The sequence below is a fragment of the Akebia trifoliata genome, chromosome 6 (genome assembly GCF_017979445.1).
Source record: "Akebia trifoliata isolate Shusen 1 chromosome 6, ASM1797944v1, whole genome shotgun sequence".
In the NCBI taxonomy this organism is placed as follows: domain Eukaryota; kingdom Viridiplantae; phylum Streptophyta; class Magnoliopsida; order Ranunculales; family Lardizabalaceae; genus Akebia; species Akebia trifoliata.
In genome coordinates this window covers 26,433,268-26,448,591 of record NC_141380.1, presented here as the reverse complement: position 1 = coordinate 26,448,591, position 15,324 = coordinate 26,433,268, and the positions used below count along the sequence as shown (strand labels likewise).

The 15,324-nt window shown below is 34.6% G+C and overlaps 1 protein-coding gene and 2 long non-coding RNA genes across 11 annotated transcripts; 1 reads left to right on the top strand and 2 right to left on the bottom strand.

Annotated features, from left to right (window-relative positions):
• Positions 1 to 69: 69 nt before the first annotated feature.
• LOC147400550 (uncharacterized) lies at positions 70 to 13,643 on the bottom strand. 3 transcript variants are annotated; one of them, XR_015179403.1, is made up of 3 exons: positions 13,364 to 13,642; positions 13,004 to 13,247; positions 70 to 178 (listed from the first exon to the last, which is right to left on the bottom strand). It is a non-coding gene; the product is annotated as an uncharacterized LOC147400550 (long non-coding RNA). The 3 variants fall into 3 exon arrangements; XR_015179405.1 differs by lacking the exon at positions 70 to 178 and adding an exon at positions 2,693 to 2,768; XR_015179404.1 differs by lacking the exon at positions 70 to 178 and adding an exon at positions 2,790 to 2,938 and having other exon boundaries at positions 13,364 to 13,643.
• LOC147400552 (uncharacterized) lies at positions 879 to 1,676 on the bottom strand. The gene is made up of 3 exons (XR_015179406.1): positions 1,586 to 1,676; positions 1,282 to 1,457; positions 879 to 967 (listed from the first exon to the last, which is right to left on the bottom strand). It is a non-coding gene; the product is annotated as an uncharacterized LOC147400552 (long non-coding RNA).
• LOC147400551 (small GTPase LIP1-like) lies at positions 5,312 to 10,075 on the top strand. 7 transcript variants are annotated; one of them, XM_086446236.1, is made up of 9 exons: positions 5,312 to 5,575; positions 5,714 to 5,819; positions 5,924 to 6,010; positions 6,098 to 6,147; positions 6,747 to 6,862; positions 7,460 to 7,764; positions 8,698 to 8,751; positions 8,839 to 8,970; positions 9,609 to 10,075. In XM_086446236.1, coding segments are annotated over exons 1-8 (813 nt in total). In that variant the 5' UTR covers positions 5,312 to 5,573; the 3' UTR covers positions 8,932 to 8,970; positions 9,609 to 10,075. The 7 variants fall into 7 exon arrangements, 4 of the variants coding, with proteins under 4 accessions (XP_086302362.1, XP_086302363.1, XP_086302365.1 ...); XM_086446237.1 differs by having other exon boundaries at positions 9,328 to 10,075; XR_015179400.1 differs by lacking the exon at positions 8,839 to 8,970 and having other exon boundaries at positions 8,698 to 8,837; positions 9,255 to 10,075.
• Positions 13,644 to 15,324: the final 1,681 nt, after the last annotated feature.

The following is a 15,324-nucleotide window of genomic DNA, read 5'->3' as shown; positions in this document are numbered from 1 at the left end:
AAAAACAAATTAACATAGCAACGACCTCCGACATTGGTGGCCGCATGTTTGGGTAAGTTTGGAAGCATAAGAATGTCACTTGAATTGCTTGTAAGACATCCTTTTCTACAAACCTGTCTTCATGTAGTTTTGGATCCACCAATTCAAGTACTCTAGATTTCTCGTAAAGCTTCCATGCCTATATACAAGAAGAGAAAATTGGCAAATTGAGATTGAAGTATAATGAAAGAAAAAGAACTAGAATTAAAGAACATAAGAACCCGAAAAAGCTTATAAGGCTTACATATTCGGGAAGATATTGCATTTCTGATGGTACAGAAAGATCTGTGTTTTTCCTACAACTAATGATCTCGAGCACTAGAACCCTGAAGCTGTAAATGTCAGCCTTCTCAGATAATTCTCTTCTAATGACGTATTTAGGGCCGTATAACCTCTATAAGAGACACAAACAACACTCCATGATTAATCTTTTACAGTCTTTCATACAAGTGGATTACATAATTGTGTTTTATAATCTAATACTTATAATTTTGTATAATAAGCAAACAACTCACAAAGTTCCAGCAAATGTGGTGTTGAGATATGCTTTGTCTTCAAGGAAGAACCTAGTTAGCCCAAAATCCCCATCTTCGATTGGAATTTTTCGTCAAGAAGGATGTTGCTTGCCTTGATATCTCTATGAACAATCCTGCAAAAAAAAAAAAATGCAATTAAAACCGATGCACAGCTCCAAGTCCAACCCATCAATTGAACTACAAGATCTGAAATGAAAACCCCAACTAAGATTCAAACACATAAATGCAAGCAAAAACCATTCAAGAAAGACATAGTTTGTCCCCCAGTGCTTACCTACTACCACTAACGATGAAATTCTTCCGTTTCTTTGAAATGCAACAGTTCCAACGGCTCCCATATGACCAGTACCAACTCTAATACAGCACCTACTTTCATGTTCCCATAATCTCACCTGTAATCCATAGAAGATAATAAACATGAGAAATCAATTAAAAAAGGGAACAAGTTTCACCTATATGGTCACCACTCTAGAAACACAAAAGCTGTTTGAAAGATAAACATAAGAATAAGAATAAGAATAAGAAAATATATCTTGATCATGTTTTCTCCAATCACAATTACCAACAGTAATCAACCCGTATAAGTGCTTTTTTTAGTTGTACCATGTGGCATATGTAATTGAAAACACTCAAAAAGCAATTGGAAATGATTAAATACACAAATCTATAAATGCCTTGCGAGAGCAGACGAAAGAGAGAGACTCACACTATTGTCCTTGCTTCCAGTTACAAGAAGTGTTCTTCCAGAACTTGAAATGCATGTGTCTAGGCATAGTACAATTTCAGTATGCCCAGCCAACACATAGGAACATGACATGAATGCAAGGTCATACACACGCACCTAGGAAATACTTAGGTCACGAATGCTCAAACACATCCATCCTGCACATAGAAGGATCAGAATAACAATTTCAGGGTCCATCAAAACGATCTCCAAGTTCAAAAATCCTACCTAGTATCATATTAATTTCAGCAGTACAAACATAGGAATGAATTTTACAGAACAATACCTTTTCCTCCTCACCCAAAAACTTTATATCCACAAAAAAGAAACTGCTGATCTGCAATGACACAGACCAACCTTTGATCTAACGGTAACAAAACAACAGCTGTAAAAGGCCCTTGTCGAGTCTTCATTATCTGAGGTGACAGTTGCATCTGATGATTGCTGCTCAAATAGGCAGACTGCACTGTTAACAAAACAAGTAAAATAAGTAAAATAACTTGTGGCTGTGTTTGGAGAATCTAACAAAGGAGGGCTGTGTTATTAGTGATTGTAAAATAGGTTTTTTTATTTAGAACTAAGGCCTTGATCTTGAGCCCGTAGATCTCAAAATTCTTCAACATTTAAATCACTTTTGATAAGATTAGAAATTTCAGAATGTGCTGATTTATTTGGGGACATCATAGATCCCCGCAAAAAATCAATTCAATCCAAAACATTTAACCCATATCAAACAAATTTTGACTCCCAATGGACCTCCCTAATGATATATATATATATATATATTCACACACCAAAATGGTTCAATGCACCCATTTAAGTGACTTTTAAGAAAATAATAATAATAATAATAAAATAATTTACTATTTTACCCTTACATTTTTTACTAGTTCTACACACCGGAAGTACCAATGGATGTATACCCACGAATTTGCTCCTCAATTTCAAGAATTCTCTTACCTTATTTATTTATTTATATATATTATACAATTTCTTTTTCTCTGGTATCACACCAACACTATCCACTTGTCCAACTAATTTGGATATCTAACCATTCTAAATTCTAACAATAATGAGATGAATACCAATATGTTAGGTATTTAGTTGGAAAGAACTATGAGGGGTTTTCAGCAGAATTTTCTGATTTCAGTCGAGATCGAACTAAACATTGAATGTTTTAGATAGTCTAGGAATGTTTGGTTGAGACCATTTCAGTTTTTCTCTAGACTGAAACATTGCATCAAAATGAGATGTCAAGAAAAATCCTTTATTATTATCAAGACATATTTATGGGTTTGGAAGATTTTGTCTCTAGATGAGGATTTGTTTAGTTGGGCCTCTATATATAATTTAGCTATTTCTAGAGAGCTTTGTTACTTGTTCCTTTGTTTGTGACCGTACCTCTGTTTAATCCTTTTGAGGTCTCCTCAACCTCCTACGTTCCTTTGTATACATAACAGAATTGATAACTGTCAAAAGAAAGCCCTTTTTATGAAGTTGTCTCTTTTATCAGTATCAACATCATGTATTTAACACAATAAATAGATGTTAGTATATTCTCAAGAGACTTATCAGATGAGCCCATCACTCCCAATTTCATATAGCAAGGATCGAACATATACATATAATTGATGTATCACTGCATCACATAAAAAATAAAAAAAATAAAAAATAAAAAGAATGTATTTTGCCAACAATCAAACACTAAACTCTTCATTTATATTTATTTTAAAAAGAAAAGCTCATAAAAAAAACAATGAGTGAAGGTGATGGCATAGGCCCCTCTTATTATACGGATCAATCATCAAGACATGTTTCAAAATCTACGGTTAAGGAAGGTCTTGGTGCATACAAGATTCACCTAATTGTTGTGATAGGTGTCTCATATTCTGTAGGTTAATTAATGTGGGAACTATTCAGATTGTGTCTCTTAGTTTAGATGGTGTGGGGGTTTTAATTGGGAAAAAGACTTGCACTTGTGTATTCGGTTGCGATTAAAGATCTCTCACTACGTCATATTGCGGATTTGGCGACGTCCCATTTGCGCTAAAAACGACTGCTAAAGGCAGTCGTTAATTGCGACAGATGTTAACCGTCGTTTAAGCGTCGTTCAACGAAATAAGTAAAATTTGGGGTGCCAATAGCCACTCTAACAAACATTTTTTGTTTTTTTTTTTAATTTCAGATTTCTCTCACGCTCGGTTCTCTCTCTCTCTCTGCTCTTATCTCACTCTCACTCTCGCTCTCTGTCGAATCCGTCGTTCTTCTCAATCTCTCTCGAATCTGTCTGTGACTCTGTCTCTGTCTCTGTCTCTCTCTCTCTCTCTCTCTCTCTCTCTCTCTCTCTCGAATCTATCTCTTTCTTACTCGACGCTATACCGATTTCAATAAGTTTGAAGTCATCTTCTTCTAAGTTCCGATCTAGAAGGTAAATCGATCGGAGCTTGATCGAAAGACCTGCGCTCGATCTCTCACTACAGAATCTGTGATTTTGATCGAAGGTTTTAGTGATTTAGGGTAGAATCGATCGGAGTTTGATCGAAGGTTTTAGTGATTTGTTCGATCTCCCTCCATTTGCTTGGCTTGTGATCGAATCTTCAGGTATGTCAAAGTTTTTTATTGAATCTCTGATTTTCCTTAATTAATTTAGGGTTTCAAATGTTTTCTTCAATGTTAAAGCATGTTTTAGGGTTTGGTTATGGAGTTTTATATCCTAATCTAGCTGTTATATCTCTTTAATTTCAGTTTTGAACATGAGTTCTTGCCTTTCTTACCCTTCTTTAAGCTCAATTTTAGATCTGATTATCTTTCATATTCATCAATTTGAGTTCTGTTTGGGAATGGAAACTTTATTTTAGATCAATTTGTGGTGTTTGTGTGTTGGTGTGCCAAATATTGATCAGAGAGGACATGTGAGTGTTGCAGTGCTGAATCAAATCATTCTTTATAGAATGGTTTTATTCATTTTCTTCATTAACGATGTTATTGTGAGGTACCTAATATTCCTAAGTTGGACTTCAAGAGGCTAAATCAAGAAAGAGGGTGAGAGTTTTACTGTGTGTTGCTGGATAAAACTTCTGAAGTCAGATATTTAGTTTCCAGACTTTAGAAGTGTTACCAAACACAATTATCATTTTGATTGCTCTGTCAGTTTTTTTTGGTAGCTGAGAGATTTCAGATCTTACAACTTATCATTGTTGATAGTAGATTGTAAGCTCTTCTTGTAGGTAATTACCATTTACCAAACCACATAAATCCTTGGGTTCTATGTGTTTGTTTCTATGTTTTTTTTTCTTTTCTTTTCTTTTGTTTCTGTACAATAGACTTCTATTGCCACCATAAAGTATTTATATAAAATCGAGCTCAATCCAAAGTTTATACCTCTTTTAATTGTAAGGAACTTTTGAAGATTTGACAATCGGAGATGTCACTGAATGGCCCAAATTCAGGACACAATTTTATTGATGAAGAAATGGAAAAAAGGTAATTTAATTTCGTATATGCAGTTACATTATTCCTTATTAAAAAGATATACTTAAATGTTGTGTTGATACAAATGCAGATGCAGAAAGAGATCTAATGTCAGGTCGAGAGTTAGACTTTAATTTTTGGTACATTTAGTTTTTGGTACATTTAATTTCACTACATAGACTTTTTACTTACGTATGTTTTACGATTTCTTTTATAACTATTTTTATTGTTGTTAATTAACCCCTTTTTAACTCCGCCAATGTAAAATTATATGTTTTACATTGCCGGTCCCAAGCCCGGATAAAGGAGGAGGGAAAAGGATGGTCCCAAGGAGGAGGTAAAATTATTTGTTTTACATTTAAAATTATAAATGTTGTTTCTTGTTCCCAGTGCTCTTCAAACATTTCTGATCGTATATTACTTTCTTCAATCAGGGCCAAGATATTTACAAGTCGTGAATCTCGACATGATTATAAGAAGACAGTCTGTGGTCTTTTTCACATTTAGGAAATATAAACCAATCATCAACCTTAAGGTATGCCATTCTTAGAAATAATATTTGGTAACAGAGGAGGTTGACAGTTTACTTCTAAATCTCAAATTTCATAATTCCACCTATCCATGTTAGATGTTGCACACATTAAAACAGATTTTAACTTCATCAAGGCAATCTATTATCAATATAGCTAGATTGTTACTTGTTAGGACATTTGATCAGGGTATTTTTTTAAGCTTGCTAATCCAAGACATGGATCAATTGATCAATGTGACCAAGCCTCTGAAACGTGTGCCGTGTTTGAATCATGTAGGTGAGGAAGTAAGCGTTAGCTTTAGTATTTGAGCTGTTTTCATGTGTTGCATAGACAAACTGGAAGGAGAAGAGGAGATAAGGTTCTCTACCTTATGATTAATAGCTAAATCATTGTGTCCAAAATTGGTGCAGGGATATTTGCTTGGCAACCCTTCAACAGATACTAATTAAGTTCGATCAAAACTCATTAATCTCATATGTTCATGGTATGGCGCTTCTCTCTGATGAACTTTATGAGGTAAATCAATTTCTTATACTCTTATCTAACAATATATTATCAAGGTTGCTAGTGAACACAAATACACTTATAAGAAAAATTATTGTTTACATTGCTGTTTCTAGTCGACAAGGAACAATTGTGGAGAAGAGTATGTCAATGTAGATCCCAGCAATGCATTGTGTCTCAAGGATCTTCAAGCTGTCTCAGAGGTCAGGGTGACCAATTTCAGTTCTAAGTATTACAATTCTCATGGTTCTGGCAGCTTTAAGCTGATATTTGTGGTATTGCATTTACAGTCTATTTCACAAGTTAATAAAGCACACATTTTGGAGCCCAAGTGTGTGTGGTAATCTGCTCATCCCACATGTTAATGTCTTACCTTTGATGTTTTAAATATATATTTTTTTTTTAATCATGCGCTGACTAAGAATCCCACGTGGTTTCTTGAATTTATTTTTCGCACCTATATTTTCACCAAAATTTGGAAAACTCCTTAGAAATGCCACGTGTAATCCAATGAAGAAAGTATGTAGTGATGATTGATGGCAGAGGCAACTTAATATTAGTGATGATTTATGGATAATCCCAGATCCTACATTTTTGACAGCAGAAGCTTCATCAGTAGGGGGCTTTTATGCTGTTAATAGGCGAGGACAGGTTTTACTTGCCACTGTAAATGAGGCAACAATTGTGCCTTTTGTCAGTGGCCAAGTATGTCTATGCAAGCTTCCCTTTTTCATGCCATTACAGTAAATTAAAGTTTGTACTAAGGAATGCCATCTGATGTCTGCAACAGTTGAACAATCTAGAGCTTGCAGTTAATCTGGCCATTTTTCATTTTTTTTTTCTTTTAGGCATTTTGGAGCTTTGGATGGAGCTTGGAACTCATCACTAATTTTTTCATGTTTCTCTTATCCAGCACATCACTTATGAAAGTTCTGGTAGCTCTTCTAATTGCATTACAGGTGATTCTAAAGGGGATTTCTTTGTTAAACTTTGGGATGTGTCAGGACATGAGCGATACAAAGAATTTCGGTCACTTTTCTATTCTCAAGTCAATGGTGAGGAATGGATCCATCGTTTTATCCGTGTTTAGTTCTTATCTAGGCTTGATATGCAATTAAACATTGCCAAGAAAGAAAAGCAAATTTTTGAAGATGGTTTGTGGCATTCTATGTGACGGTGACAGACACATGAATCTGTATTCAAATTAACACAGTGTCTTCAAGAAGCCTAAAATGATAACATGTCTGTAAACATGTATAATAATGTAATCGTTTAGCTAATTTCACTGAAAAGTAATCAAACAACTAGATTCGTGTTTAACTACTTCATTGAATGTGGAAAGTGGAGTGGAACTAACTAGCCTTTTTATAGAAGGATGTCTTTTCTTTTTGTAGCTATGCTTCAAACTAATGATGTTGACACTGCCTTACATATCAGGACATATGTTGGGATGTATTGACACAGATGCATATCTGACATGAAAAATAAGAGAGCTTCTATTGCTATACCAACTTTTGCTAACACCACCCCAAGATGTGTGCTATACCTTTGGTGATTTTTTGTAAATGATTTAATTAGGGGCATTGATACTTGTTTCTGCAGGGAAATTAGTAAAAAAAAATGATTTCCTTTTGCTTGGAATTCTTGCTCAGGTGTTATATTTGTTTACAATCTATCCCAAAGGAGGACAAAAACAAGCTTGCAAAGATGGGCATCAGAAGTTGCAGCAACTGGAACATTCTCAGCTCCTCTGGGATCTGGTGGCCCTGGTGGCCTTCCTGTGCCATATATTGTTATTGGTAACAAAGCAGATATTGGCACAAAGGAGGGGCCAAGAGGAAGTAATGGCAATCTTGTTGGTGCTGCTCGCCAGTGGGTTGAGAAGAAAGGATTGCTTCCATCTAGTGAAGAACTTCCACTTACCAAGAGCTTTCCAAGCACTGGAGGCCTTCTTGTAGTAAGATGTGTATCTTTGAGCATGCAAACTGCATTCACTTTAGTTGAAAAAAGATTTTTCTTGGTTCATTTTATTTTGATGGGCCATTGCTGCACACTTTGAAAGTTGAAATAACAAGTGAGGGGTTTCACTTTCACTTGTGAAAGTGGGAATAAAAGTTTTTACTAATTACACATATATTCTAACATCACTTTCACCTGTTCCACCACCTCACTCCTCTCCGTAGGGAAAATATTAGCCCAAGGGCTCTCGACCACATGTCAAGAAGAGATACCGTTTTCTCGCTCGTCTTTTATTTCAAAGAGTCGAATATTAATGGATCGATGCCTTGACATGTGGCACGGTTGCTAAGTGTCAAGGTGTCCAAAGGTATCCGGCATGACAACCTCCAGAAATTTTAATTCGATGGCATGATTGTACAAATATTAACTTGTGGTACAACAGATATTCTAGGTGGTAAGCTAGTAATTTGTGGCACAGTCAGTTGGATAGCTACCCAAGTTACTCTGAGTGCATGATCCACAAACTTAATGTTAATTTATTTTAGAAAATTGTTAAGAAACACTAGCTACCATATGTATAGCAAATGCCTAGAAGTGTCTTGTTGTGCATGGATGAACTAAATAGAAAAGGGGGGAAAGAAAGAAAAAAGAACTTGTCCTCTGGTGATTAGAAAAAAAAAAATCAGCACAGCTATTAGCAAAAAAAAAAAAAAAAATGGAAATTTGGTCAAATCTAGAGCTGAGTTGGGATTATTGATTCATTGATTATTAGTGAAGTTTTACAACCCTTGGGGGGCAAAAACATACAAAATTTTCTGATTTTTAACATTTTCTATTTTTCTTGAAAAAATAGTTGAGAAATTATTTTTCTCTTTATACTTTGTTCAGTTGACAGCTCATATAAATTTTTGTTTCTGTTTAACATCCACAGGCTGCCAAAGAATCAAGATTTGACAAAGAAGCCGTGATAAAGTTCTTCCGTCTGGTCAGTGTTTCCACTGCTGTTGATACTTAATAAAGAAAAAAAAATGCGTGTTGTAGTCTAACATTAGTAGGACCCCCTTTTTGCCAGTTGATCAGAAGAAGATACTTTCCTGATGAATTGCCTCCCATCAAACCCATGGTCTGTCCTTCCAGCTCAGAGACCTGTCCACCTTTCGAATGAGAATTTGAGCAATGTTGATCACTTCCAAATGATGTCAAGGTTTCTTCTTCTACTACTGAACAACTAGATCTTCAGAAAAACTTTTTTTTTCTTGCTTGAAATTGCTGTTTCTGTTGTCTCAAAATCTACAAGCTATATATGATGTCTTAGTTAATATAGCATAGGTTATGGTTCATAAAGCATCATTTGTTTCTAATTTTTTTTATTTTTTTATGCTTTTTGATGAAAGAATTTCAGCCAAACAATTCTCTTATCATAATTATGGTCAATTATGTAACTTGTGAGTTATGTGAGCATCATAAATAGACATACCAGAGTCTTAGTTTGTCTAATGTTCCTGAGTCTGTCGAACTTTTAATTCAATATGGCATAATTGACTTCACTATTCTGATTCAGGAGCTCGAGTTTTTCATGCATCGAAGAAATTTTTTCTGGCTAAGAGCTGTTGGTTTTTGAAGGCTAGACTTTGCAGAATTTTCTTGGTGTAACATTCACGGATATGTTCTTTGGCATAATCCCAAGTTTTACTAAGTCGTCATAAACAACCATTCCTATACTTAATTTCAATCTGCTAAGTTGATTGTTTACTTTTATTTATTATTATGAAGAGATCAGCTTCAGAGTTCTGCAAGTTTGTTTATTGATCAAAGTCTTACCAGATTACCTGTTGACTGCAGTCTTAACGTTGACATGGACAAGTTCAAAATGCTCTCCCGTTCCAGAACATTCACGGATATGTTCTTTGGCATAATCCCAAGTTTTCTTGATTTATTACTTGTTATTTGTAATATTTTATGGATCTTTTTGTTTCAGTGTCCGTGGTATCTTCACAGCCTTTTACATCGACAAGTGTTGAGTCCTCATCATCTGCCGAGAAGTCTGATTCAATTTTCATGGACTTTGACCAAGATGTGGGTATGATGTTTGGATGCGGTGTCAAAGAAGTTGGAGGAGGATTGCTGGGTCATCAAAATACAGTTATGAAAGAGCAGCCAGAGAATTGTCAGATCAGCAAAGAGAGTTCAAACTATAACAACAACAGTAGAGAAATTCAATGTGCCATTAATTTGTTGTGACATTGTTGGGTCTTCAATTGGATCTCACGCATTCTTTTTAATAAAAATATTATTACATTGGTCTTCAATTTGCACTTTTTAGATATTGATTTTATTTTATTTTTTTAATTTATAAATAATAAAAAAAACAATAGTCAGTGAGATGAATTTGTAAATAAACGACTGTCGTTTTTCCCGACTGTCAAAAACAGTCGTTTTTTCCGACTGTAAAAAACAGTCGTTTTTCCCGACTGTTAAGTGTCGTATTTCCCGACTGTTAAGTGTCGTTTTTCCCGACTGCCAAAGACAGTCGTTTTTTTCCGACTGTCTAAGACAGTCGTTTTTTCCGACTGTTTTGGACAGTCGCAATTAAAAAACCACTCCTTTCAAAACGACCCCATTTGCGACTGTAGCGGCAGTCGTTTTTTTGAAAAACGACTGTCCTGGACAGTCGTTTTTGGCGCAATATGACGTAGTGTCTATGGCTGTAATTTGCTTAAGAATATAGTGATTTGATCCAAATCATCTCCTCTGTGGAGTAAGCATGCTGCAGAGAGCCATTTAAATTTTGAGTCTTGTGTGTGGTCATTTTCTTTGTTGCATCATTTTTGTGTCACTTTAAACTTATACTAATAAGTCAGGATTGATTCATAAAGAAATACCCTAAGTTGCTTTCCAATAATTAAAAAAATCAAACCTGCAGCATAAGATGGAGATGACATATTGACATAGATGATATAAGGACAATGTCCTTCTTTTTGAAGAATTTTTTGTATATTATTGTAATTGATCATTTTAGGTTACAAGAACATGAAAATAAGGATTTTTTTTGGGTTTGGGAAATCTTATAAAGGTTCTAGCTGTCATCTAGGGTGAAATCCAGGATTGTACTTGAATTCTCATCTTATCTGCTAACATATGTAGGCACTCTCAAGTTATATGGTGTGCTCTTAATTTCATGGACTTTATGATTTGATTTTGGGTTATACTTCTTCCTAAATGTCTTTCTTCAAGAAGTTAAAAATAAAAGTATTTACTTGACCAGCCCAGCTTGTACTCAAGATACGTTGAACTCAACACAATTAATGGGCATCCTAGACGGGTCAAATTTCCCAAGTTTTACCCGACATACATCATCACCTTGGGCACCTAAAAGATGAAGAATGGACGTGCTACGGCCTACGGAAAGCTATGTGAAATAATAAAAGAAGAAAAGGTCACCGACTGCTAATGAGAACCTAACAACTTTGAAGAATGTGGATTCTAGCTAAAACCACTGGTGTAGGTCTGATTGAGAAATGGCGGGGTGGGGGGCATGCCTTCTAAGTATGCATGAAGAAGTTGTATGTTTGTCTAAATCAACAAGAGATATATATGCCATTGTAGTGAGTTTTCCACTAGCTGTGTCGGAAGACAAGGTGCCTTGTAGGTCCATAGTGGTTTCTAATGCCTTCTTAATATGTAAACAATGATTCCTTGATATACAAATTATGTGACATAGTAAATGTATTGTCCAGGAAAATATGTACATTCTTACAATTGATGGTGGTCACAGACCTGTGTGAGGCATTATAGATCATCAAAAATATCTTAATGAAATATGACCATTACCCAATACGTACCCCTAGTTGACCCCAGACACCAATGTGAATCCCAAATCAAAGCGCACAGTCCCACAAAGTTATTAAAAATTATTCCACTAGAATATTGGAATTGTGACTAAAATAAATATTTTTTTTCATAGTGTACTACTCCCAGAAGAACACAAATTACTGTTCAAATTCAGCCCTATTGTAGCTGTCAAGTAGCTTAGTCCAAGACTGCAAAAAATACTTGTATGATCCATAAAAGGCAGAGACAAACATCCAACATTCAAAAACTTGCTTACAAAGAAAACCAATTCCATAGTCTTCTCATACCATTGAAACCATTTTTGTTTTTGTTTTTTTTTTTTTTTTTGACAAAAGATGCTCTTTAATTGACATGATTAATTTTAGAAAAGAAAAAGATAACGTGTGAAAGAGAGAAAAAAAAACTTAAACCCAGGCATGAATCCCATAGGCATATGTATCCTCAACTTTTACACCCACTTGCAATATAGCTTTTTAATAGGCTTTTAAAAGTTAAAAAGACTTGGTTATCTTCCATTAGAACCAAGGAATTCCTGATTTCTTTCAAAAGCATAAACTATGAGGTTTGATTCAAAACAAAAGAAGTAGGGTGGGCCCACTGAAATTTGATGTTAAAGGCAATGGTGTTCTTGATGAAATTGATTAGAGTTCTGTTGTGGAGTGTTCATTTGCTAGTGTTTTTCTTCCAGACTTTCTCAGCCTTTAGTAGAAAATTGAGAAAAAAAAGTGTTGCTCTCTCGTTCTCTCTCTCTCTGCTTCTTTTTATTCAGTGTGAAAGCCATAGTTGGTATTGTTTGGTGTTGTTGTTCGAGCTCATTTTCTCAATCAACAATAACTCCAAAGAGAAGTAGACGATGTGTTCAAATTCTAAATCAGATGTGAGATATTATCAGAATGTTCAAGCAAGGATGAGATAATTTCACAAAAAACAAGGAAATAGGTGTTGGAGGTGTCACAAGATAAAAAACCAAAAGAGCACAACCAATTTCGTAAAGCTAGGATCATTGAAACTCTTCATATTCTTCTAGATATTACTTAAATAGTATTGAGTGATTTTAGATTAGATAATTGTTGTTGCTGATTAGATTACTAATAAATACACTTATTCGTATAGATCTACTCCCATCTAAACAAAATATTAGAGAACTACTACTATCTAGTACTGATCTGGTTATAGAAACTCAATCACAAATTCACAATTCACAATTGTCCCTAAATTTCTAAAAAGGAGTATAAATTCAAAAACTGATCTACAGAATTATACTACCCCAATATTTTATAGATAGAAACAAAGATGATCTCAATTGATATGGTAACAGTTAACCCTAACGAGAAATTGAAATTGATGAACTACAAAATGAAATATAAAATTAGAATTAAAATTACCTCCGGAGACGAACAAAAGCTGAGATTTGTGAAAATGAACGCCACAAACAGGTCCATCATGCTCATCAAATCTATCAATAAGAGTGCCCATCCTATAATCCTATAACTGGATCACACCATTGTGAAGACTCGCAAGGATCCATGGCCTCTTACGATGGAAACTCAAACCATTCACCCGATTACTCTTTGTTTCGAATTTCGTCAGCATCTTTCGAATCAAATCTCAAACTCTAATTACTAAAAACTGCATCAATCACAAATCAATTTCATCAAAACTTTACAAAATCGAAGATACCTCAAATACATCTCTGTGATCTCTCCACAGATGAACAGAATTGGACTTATCAATCAAATACATACCTCTTGATGACTTATCAATCAAAAACGAGGATCAGATCTAAATCGAGATCGATCGATCAAATAAAGTGGGAGATGAGATCTATCGAGGGAGGTAGATCGAGAGAGAGAGAGAGACAGACATACAGAGACATCGAGGGATCGATCGAGAAAGAAACTGTGAGAGATGGAGAGGTCGATCGAGAGAGACAGTGAGACAGAGAGAAAGAGAGAGATTTATAGAAAAAGAGATGTCGTTCAAGAGAGAGATCGAGGGAGAGAGAATGAGAAAGATACAGTGAGAGAGTGATCGTGGGAGAGACTACGAGCGAGCGAGCCTATGAGAGAGAGAAACGTGGTCGAAAGGCCGTGGTATTTCAAGTTATAAAATTCGTCGGCCAGGCCCAACAAATATTTTGTTCAAATTTTGGGTTTTTCACGTAGTGACTCATACCACAATAGTCTCTTGTTAATGAGTTGTGATTGGTCGATTCTAACTTCGATTAAATTTTTTTTATTTTTTGAGTTTTTATTGATTGATTAATTTTGTTTTGAATTTTATTGGTTTAAATTTTTTATTTGATTTTAATTTTTAATTTGAGTTTTAATCGGCTATTTGATTTATATTTTGTTTTGTCAATTGATTTGAATTTATGATTAAGTTTCACTTTCAATTTAATTGGTCAGTTGGAATTTGATTTTAATTTCAATTTGTTGTAGATTGAATTTTATTTTGATTTTGATTTGTTGGTCGATCGGATTTTAATTTTGATTTTGATTTGTTGGTCGATTGGATTTTCTTTTTAATTTTGATTTTGATTCGTGTTTGAATTTTAAATTTTAACTGTTTGATTTTTATTAGACTAGAATTTTAAATTTTTATTATTTGATTTTTAATTTGAGTTTGATTTTTATTTGAGTTTGATTTTTTTTTTTCATGTTTTCCTAAGAATTAGGGTCTCTAGTCAAAGTTGGACATTAAGGGGCATTTTGGTCATTTTTGTGATTTTTCTTAAAATTTTCTGTTTTCGTCGACTTGAGTCTCGTTAGACTCGAAATCACATTTTGAGTGCAATGGAGGTACTTTCGAGATTTTTTGGAGGTCAAAAATTTATGAGAGATATTTTCGTGATTTTGATGATTTTTATAAATTTTTACGAATTTTAGCGTGAGGTTTCTTTCAGTCCCAAAGAGATCATTTCTAAGTTTCAAAGTCATGTTTTCCTAACGTAGTAAGGTCTCTAAGTTATCGAACTGTGTAACAAATCTAAGCGTACGTGCTTGTTAAATCGAGTGTAATGTGCAGTGATTTTATACGTGCATAAATTTCTATATTGAGTCGTCACGAGTTGGGGAGATGAAAATATTGGAAACGGAAAGAATCAGGGACAGTAGTCACAAGTCTTCAAGTTCTTTGTGCTCATTATTAGGAATTCACAGCAATCGAGTGACTAATTATCGAATTAGGTAGATGCAAAAATGGGGTGTTTACACATGGATTGCCAAGTGACGAGTTTAATCCATTCTGGACAATGAGTATTGCTCACAGCACATGGCCTGTGGTTCTAATTCCATATAACTTGCCACTTTGGATGTATATAAAATAGTCTTCTATGATGCTATCATTACTTATTCCAGGTTCCCTTGGGCCTAGAAATGACATTGACATGTACTTAAGACCCCTAATAGAAAAACTAAAGGATTTATAGGAAATTTGATTAAATACTTATGATGCCTCGATGAATGAGACATTTTTTATACATATGGTATTGATGTGGAATATTAGTGATTTTCCAGGTTATGCCATCTTGTCTGGTTGGAGTACAAAAGGGAAACTTGCATTTCCTAATTGTCACAAGAACACATGTAGTCGTTATTTGTATAAGGGTCGAAAACACTGCTACATGGGGTATCGTCAATTCTTATCAATTGATTACAAATTTAGACATGATAACAAATCCTTTGATGGCAATGTAGAGTCCAAA